Source organism: Sinocyclocheilus grahami, unplaced genomic scaffold, assembly GCF_001515645.1.
Source record: "Sinocyclocheilus grahami isolate Dianchi unplaced genomic scaffold, SAMN03320097.WGS_v1.1 scaffold54.1, whole genome shotgun sequence".
NCBI classification, from domain to species: Eukaryota; Metazoa; Chordata; class Actinopteri; order Cypriniformes; family Cyprinidae; genus Sinocyclocheilus; species Sinocyclocheilus grahami.
The window spans coordinates 696,757-704,969 of record NW_015505233.1 but is presented as its reverse complement, the minus strand read 5'-3'; the positions used below and the strand labels follow the sequence as shown (position 1 = coordinate 704,969).

Here is an 8,213-nt window from a genome sequence, read left to right as displayed (position 1 = left end):
CAAATTTCAGTTATTTACGGGATTGACAACACCATTCTAGAAGTCACACTCGTAAATTTTCAGGACTCACAACTGTTTTCGGTAAAGTCCTGCGGTGTGAACGGAACTTTTCTGGGCTGCATTTCCCAAAAGCATCGTAATCCTAAATTGATCGTAGAACCAATTGTCACCAATGGAGCTACGATCAATTTAGGATTATGATGCTTTTGGGAAACGCAGCCCTGGACAACTAGTCACACATTGCGAGAGCTGCTCCACCACTGTGTGAAGTGAAGTGACATGTGACATGTGGCCAAGTATGGTGACCCATACTAGGAATTAGTGCTCTGCATTTAACCCATCCAAAGTGCACACACACAGCAGTGAACACACACCCGGAGCAGTGGGCAGCCATTTATGCTGCGGCGCCCGGGGAGCAGTTGGGGGTTCGGTGCCTTGCTCAAGGGCACCTCAGTCGTGGTATTGAAAGTGGAAGAGAGTGCTGTACATTCACTCCCCCCACCCACAATCCCTGCCGGTACGAGACTCGAACCTGCAACCTTGGGTTACGAGTCCAACTCTCAAACCATTAGGCCACGACTTCCCCTACGAATAGGTGAATAGGACATTTATATACTCACACCTATAAGTAAAGCACTGACAGTGAGAACATAGCTTATATCAGAGCATTGTGCCTGCTAAATAGTCTTTCACACTGTGATAGCCTTGTCTCTTGTATAACTGTGCATTGACTTTTTTTCTCATATAAGTTAAACTCAAATCAATATTTAATGTAAATGTACTTGGTGAACAGCCACATAAGTGGGATAATACAGTCCACCACTCATTACTGCAAAATAAACCCCTTCACAATGGTGTAAAACTGACAGGGTTTATTTTGGGATAATGACCATGTAGGCTTCAGCACATGTAGCCTATATGACTGTTTTAAGTTATAAGTATAATTTCCCCGAGTTGCAATACCCTACGACCTGTTCCTCAGTACACATTTTGGCCCTAATCACGGCAATTAGATACAATGAAACACCACAGAATAAAGACCAATAGATGGTTTTCTATTCGCTTGGTACCGTATGAACTCATTATGTAATGCAACATCCCTGATGTGACTTCTGGCATTTGCAGTTCAAGCTTCTGCAAGGGAAAATCAAATCAATCTCCCATTGACTCTGTCAACATGTGATGGAAAGCTAATTAAAGGCCCTGAGGGAAGGCTGGTCATTTTATGAAGCGTGTAGTGTGATCGGCGAGATGATCCAGTTGTGCAATGCCTGAAAGGTTCATGCAGGGACGAATCAGGATAACAAAATCACGTGCATGTGCTGATTGGTGGATCACAGCTTGCCTCGTCCCCCCTTGATTTAATATAAAACCATGTTTTTTTAATCAATTGCTATTGGATTTATAGAGTAAATGCACAATATTGTGCAAATATGCTTTTAATGAGATGAGATTTGTGCGACATAAAACTAGAAAAAAGAACAGGCTAAACAAATCACTGCAGTATTGATGGATTGAGTTTGGGGGGGGGGGGGCTGATGCAATCGAGTGCAAGGTCTTTCATTTGACATTGAGTGCTCGCAAACATAAACAACATGGAAAGCTTCAGCACAAACTCAAAGAGGAACACAAAGGAAAATAGTGAAATAGAGTTGATAAGTTTTACATGCATCGTTTTGTTCTAGGCGCAGGGTTAGATAAAAAGATCAGCTTTTGAAAACTCCATCTGACAAACAATGCAGTTAGCTATGAAACTGGGCTTGAATTGACTAGAATTATAGATTACACAAAACATGAATGGTTCAATAGGATGGATATGCATGCTTACAAAAGTTTGAAAACCATTTTCTTGTTCGAGTCAACATGGTAGTACTGGGTTTGCTTAAAAACGGCTTGCTGGAGAGCAATATCATGAAATTTTGTGTGGTAGAATATTGTGTTGACTCCATGAGGGACATTTGGTTGGTTGGCTTTACGGGCAACTTTTTATGCATGTGGGGGTGCTGTTTTCAGCAATTGCTTGATAAGATCTGCCATGGGGCATTGTCCGGTCAGTTTCTGATCAATTTCTACATCCTGTGAACTCACTGCATGCAACAACTGTCGGGAACAATCACTGTAGCCCAACATTATGCAGAGAGACTGGCTGCACTTTAATGTGTGAACTCCATGGCTGTAAAATGAAGGAATGATTTTCCTTATCAGGGAAAACATGTTTGTTTATATTCCAAGGAAACTAGACAGCAAATCCCACTGAAATGTAAGTTGATTTTAGTTTGCTTTTGTGGATAAAGCTTTAATTGGCTTAGTTATTTCATTTTGTTTGTGCTTACAAACTATAATTTGGGCAAAATTACATAGGAACTGTTTGTGCATGACTTTCTAAACTTAGAATTTGTCAAACGTGCTTTTTTTTGTTTGTCAAAAGCATGCAAAATGCATGATAACTAATGCATGAATGCAGAAAAAATAAAAATGAACCAACTTGAACAGTAGAATCAAGTTTGTTGTTCCATGTGCATGACTTTCTAGACTTGGAATTTTATGTCAAACACCTTTTTTTGTTTGTCGAATGCATGCAAAAATCCTTATGTATGACGGCTAATGCATGGATACAGAAATCTAAAGAATAAACCAACTTGAACGTTAGGGCTAAACTCCTATATATTTTTTGTCTTAAACTAAGCACGGACATGTGGCGGTGAAGATGGGCGACTGGAACTTGTTGGGGAGCATTTTAGAGGAGGTTCATATTCACTCCACCATCGTGGGTAAAATCTGGCTGACTGTCCTGTTCATATTCCGGATGCTGGTTCTCGGCGTGGCGGCCGAAGATGTTTGGGTGGACGAGCAAAGTGAGTTCGTCTGCAACACGGACCAGCCGGGATGCAAGAACGTTTGCTACGACCAAGCGTTCCCGATATCGCTCATTCGCTTTTGGGTACTGCAGATCATTTTCGTTTCCTCGCCTTCGCTGGTATACATGGGACATGCTCTGTACCGACTGAGGGCTTTGGAGAAAGAACGGCACAGGAGGAAAATCCAGCTGAGAGCCGAGCTGGAAGAGACGGAAGGCCTCTTGGAGGAGCACAAGAAGTTGGAGAAGGAACTGAGGAAGATAGAAGAGCAGAAGAAAATTAGGAAGGCTCCTCTGAGGGGCTCCTTGCTGCGCACATATATAATTCATATCCTTACCAGATCAGTGGTGGAAGTGGCGTTCATTGTAGGGCAGTATATCTTATATGGGATTGGACTGGATCCTTTGTACAAGTGCGAGAAGGTGCCTTGCCCAAACAGCGTGGACTGTTACGTCTCCAGGCCGACAGAGAAGACCATCTTCATGGTTTTCATGATTGTCATCGGAGGGGTTTCGTTGTTCCTGAACCTCTTGGAAATATCCCACCTGGGGGTTAAAAAAATTAAACAGACTCTAAGCGGTCTCCAGCTCGTCGAGGACGACAGTCCTTGCAAAACCAAGCACTCGACCATTCAGCAACTGTGCGTAATGACGAATATGTCGCCCCACAAAAACCCGCAGTTGAAAACTTTTATTCCGCAGGGGCAAACGGACCCTCTGCTGTTCTTAACCAGTGCTTACATCGGCTCGAGCAACAACATGCTGCGGCACAACAGTTTCGCCGTGGCCACCCTCCCGGTGTCCTGCATAACCCAGCAGCCCCGGCAAATGCGCCAGCCTAGCCAGGGAATGATCCATGAACTGCACTCCCAAGGGTCCATGGAGTTACTAGTGGACCGGGAAAACTGCGACCAGCATCTAGAGAGCAGTAACGACTCGGAGAGGGATGTTAGGCCTTTTAAGTCGGGTCATCTGGGTCCTGAGGGTCATACGGAAATACCAGCCTGCCTTCGCAATGCTCTGCACAGGCCCAGCCGTGTGCCAGACCTGGAGGATAACACTGTGGAGTCCTCCGAGAGCGACTTCTGTCCACCCAACAGGAAAGCCAGTTTCATGGTCCGTATGCCCTCAGACAGTATTTCCGGCAGTCCGTCATTTTCCTCCGTTGGTTGGCTTTACGGGCAACTTTTTATGCATGTGGGGGTGCTGTTTTCAGCAATTGCTTGATAAGATCTGCCATGGGGCATTGTCCGGTCAGTTTCTGATCAATTTCTACATCCTGTGAACTCACTGCATGCAACAACTGTCGGGAACAATCACTGTAGCCCAACATTATGCAGAGAGACTGGCTGCACTTTAATGTGTGAACTCCATGGCTGTAAAATGAAGGAATGATTTTCCTTATCAGGGAAAACATGTTTGTTTATATTCCAAGGAAACTAGACAGCAAATCCAACTGAAATGTAAGTTTGTTAGTTTGCTTTTGTGGATAAAGCTTTAATTGGCTTAGTTATTTCATTTTGTTTGTGCTTACAAACTATAATTTGGGCAAAATTACATAGGAACTGTTTGTGCATGACTTTCTAAACTTAGAATTTGTCAAACGTGCTTTTTTTGTTTGTCAAAAGCATGCAAAATGCATGATAACTAATGCATGAATGCAGAAAAAATAAAAATGAACCAACTTGAACAGTAGAATCAAGTTTGTTGTTCCATGTGCATGACTTTCTAGACTTGGAATTTTATGTCAAACACCTTTTTTTGTTTGTCGAATGCATGCAAAAATCCTTATGTATGACGGCTAATGCATGGATACAGAAATCTAAAGAATAAACCAACTTGAACGTTAGGGCTAAACTCCTATATATTTTTTGTCTTAAACTAAGCACGGACATGTGGCGGTGAAGATGGGCGACTGGAACTTGTTGGGGAGCATTTTAGAGGAGGTTCATATTCACTCCACCATCGTGGGTAAAATCTGGCTGACTGTCCTGTTCATATTCCGGATGCTGGTTCTCGGCGTGGCGGCCGAAGATGTTTGGGTGGACGAGCAAAGTGAGTTCGTCTGCAACACGGACCAGCCGGGATGCAAGAACGTTTGCTACGACCAAGCGTTCCCGATATCGCTCATTCGCTTTTGGGTACTGCAGATCATTTTCGTTTCCTCGCCTTCGCTGGTATACATGGGACATGCTCTGTACCGACTGAGGGCTTTGGAGAAAGAACGGCACAGGAGGAAAATCCAGCTGAGAGCCGAGCTGGAAGAGACGGAAGGCCTCTTGGAGGAGCACAAGAAGTTGGAGAAGGAACTGAGGAAGATAGAAGAGCAGAAGAAAATTAGGAAGGCTCCTCTGAGGGGCTCCTTGCTGCGCACATATATAATTCATATCCTTACCAGATCAGTGGTGGAAGTGGCGTTCATTGTAGGGCAGTATATCTTATATGGGATTGGACTGGATCCTTTGTACAAGTGCGAGAAGGTGCCTTGCCCAAACAGCGTGGACTGTTACGTCTCCAGGCCGACAGAGAAGACCATCTTCATGGTTTTCATGATTGTCATCGGAGGGGTTTCGTTGTTCCTGAACCTCTTGGAAATATCCCACCTGGGGGTTAAAAAAATTAAACAGACTCTAAGCGGTCTCCAGCTCGTCGAGGACGACAGTCCTTGCAAAACCAAGCACTCGACCATTCAGCAACTGTGCGTAATGACGAATATGTCGCCCCACAAAAACCCGCAGTTGAAAACTTTTATTCCGCAGGGGCAAACGGACCCTCTGCTGTTCTTAACCAGTGCTTACATCGGCTCGAGCAACAACATGCTGCGGCACAACAGTTTCGCCGTGGCCACCCTCCCGGTGTCCTGCATAACCCAGCAGCCCCGGCAAATGCGCCAGCCTAGCCAGGGAATGATCCATGAACTGCACTCCCAAGGGTCCATGGAGTTACTAGTGGACCGGGAAAACTGCGACCAGCATCTAGAGAGCAGTAACGACTCGGAGAGGGATGTTAGGCCTTTTAAGTCGGGTCATCTGGGTCCTGAGGGTCATACGGAAATACCAGCCTGCCTTCGCAATGCTCTGCACAGGCCCAGCCGTGTACCAGACCTGGAGGATAACACTGTGGAGTCCTCCGAGAGCGACTTCTGTCCACCCAACAGGAAAGCCAGTTTCATGGTCCGTATGCCCTCAGACAGTATTTCCGGCAGTCCGTCATTTTCCTCCACAAGGAGTTCAGAGTCCGAGCTAGGCTCCCTCAACGACCTGCCCATGAACCCACCACCAGGGGGAGGACGACGGATGTCTATGGCAAGTAGATGCAAATGACACCCAGCTACTGAGCTGGTCATATAAAAGCTTCCTTATCCACAATTACTTTTGGGAATTTTATTGTGGATCAGAATTTTTTTTCGAGATGAGATTCTGCCAGCTACATTCAAGAAATGTAATTTGATTGATTATAATAACTAATAATTAGTTGGGGGAATAACTATAATCATTGGGGGAACCAATGATTTTTAATAATATAGAAATAATCAATAATAACATATATATATATATATATATATATATATATATAGTTTTTTCACACCACTGTATGTGTGTTTATATTTTCACATTATATATTTTATGTTAATATTATTAGTAATAAATATTGATGGATGTTGATAATTAATATTATATTTCATGTGTGCCTAATTTGTATACTGATATGAAAAATTTCTTATTTACAGAGTGTATTCTTGGATATCTCTTCCATCATGAAAAAGTGAAAGTAAGAAGGACAGAAGGACAACAGGAATGTAACAGGCCATTTATGAGCAAAAATGAATGGAGATATCAGTGACAAAGGGTTTCACTCTGATCTGCTCTGTCTAACGCAGCTTCATTGTGGTATAAGTAGGGCTGTTTTGTACGGTTCATTTTATAAATTGTAAGCATCTTAATTTACCAGTAAAGCACGGTATACATTTTTTCCATGTCTAATTATGGAAGCCAAAAGACATCTGTGCATATTTATAAAAGCTTCAGACAGCTGGCAAAAAAGAACATTTTTAAATCATTTAGCTTACATCCATAAAATGTGATGCAAGCTGATGGACTCTTACATCAAATTCTGAAGAAAATAAAAGTTTTCTTATTTCCAACAGTGTTTGTGTTTGAATTCAGGGTGAATACAGATCATGCAAATTTTATAGTCCTCAGAGCAAATGATGCAAAGCACATTCAATCTGCATAAAACATGCTTGGCAATTTATGTAATATCCTAGTAGACAAATTCAATGTGGACACATTCAAGAATGTAACAAATAGATTATGAACATTGAGGTCACAACTTTTCAAGATCTGATTAACAAAAGAAAGCAAAACAATCATTTTCAAAGAATCCCACAAATACCTATAAACAGAATATGTACAATACATACAAAATCTACATAAAAGAAACGATTGTAAAACGTCTTTTAAAAAGGTTGTAAACCATTTCTGCTACAGACCTTGTCCGAGACGAGAGGAATATTGATTTTACAGATCTGTGAATGTCAAAACTCTCCCTACTGCATGTAAACTAATAACCAATATTCATATTTGCCCTTATCACAATATTCATATCACAACTGTGGTGCATCATATAACAAAGGCATGATGCCTGATTTATCCAAATCCATACTCAAAAGATCATGAGAATAAAAACTCCGAATATGCACAGAATTCTGAAGAATAAACATTATGAGGACACATTTGAAGTCTTGACAGTCAATTTTTTGAGAATCATCTTTTATGGGGCACAAATTAACCTACACGACTATATGAGATTTTTGATTGATTTTTCCCAATGTGAACTTATGCTAACATGTTATAATCAGATTCCCAAAACTTTTGGTAAAACAAAATATTAAACATGAAGTTTAATCAAGTCTTACATTTTATTAAAGTCATGCAGTCCACAATAATTTGAAGTAAACAGACTAAATTAATTAAAACATTAAAACATATACCCCATCTCACCTTTGAACTTAATTATTGTCTCAATGCAGACATGAGTGGCTCCTACACGTGGTAGCTTAAAGCAACAACAATGTTAGAAACAAAAATAGAAATGCAGAATTAAGCTTTTCCAACTGTTTTTACCTCAAGGCTTGAATTTTCAGCACATGTTATTAAAGCAAACATGTAAAAGTGTTATAAGACTAGCGAAAATTACACCGAATTGATTGAGGGAGTGAATTGAGAACTTTTAAAAGTGAAAATATTAGGACCAGAGTGGACTGTGGATAAGTATAAACTTTTTAACATTAAAAAAATTATTAAGGTCTGCAACCCCCCCCCCCCCCCCCCCACAACACAAAAAAAAATTTTTT

General features: G+C 41.6%; 2 protein-coding genes across 2 annotated transcripts; both read left to right on the top strand.

Moving 5' to 3' along the window:
* Positions 1-2,065: 2,065 nt before the first annotated feature.
* LOC107583617 (gap junction alpha-10 protein-like) lies at positions 2,066-4,084 on the top strand. Its single transcript, XM_016269904.1, has 2 exons — positions 2,066-2,260; positions 2,687-4,084. The coding sequence occupies exon 2, from the start codon at positions 2,708-2,710 to the stop codon at positions 4,082-4,084; it is 1,377 nt and encodes a 458-aa protein (XP_016125390.1). The 5' UTR covers positions 2,066-2,260; positions 2,687-2,707.
* Positions 4,085-4,125: 41 nt separating this feature from the next.
* On the top strand, positions 4,126-6,997 carry LOC107583675 (gap junction alpha-10 protein-like). Its single transcript, XM_016269958.1, has 3 exons — positions 4,126-4,320; positions 4,744-6,162; positions 6,588-6,997. The coding sequence occupies exons 2-3, from the start codon at positions 4,765-4,767 to the stop codon at positions 6,624-6,626; spliced, it is 1,437 nt and encodes a 478-aa protein (XP_016125444.1). The 5' UTR covers positions 4,126-4,320; positions 4,744-4,764; the 3' UTR covers positions 6,627-6,997.
* The last annotated feature ends 1,216 nt before the right edge of the window (positions 6,998-8,213 follow it).

What these genes read in the sequence shown, in the direction of transcription:
- LOC107583617 (XM_016269904.1), top strand. Translation starts at nt 2,708, where the DNA reads ATGGGCGACTGGAACTTGTTGGGGAGCATTTTAGAGGAGGTTCATATT.
- LOC107583675 (XM_016269958.1), top strand. Translation starts at nt 4,765, where the DNA reads ATGGGCGACTGGAACTTGTTGGGGAGCATTTTAGAGGAGGTTCATATT. An exon ending in GAGGACGACGGATGTCTATG is followed by an intron (nt 6,163 to 6,587) that starts GCAAGTAGATGC and finishes TCTTATTTACAG; the next exon opens with AGTGTATTCTTGGATATCTC.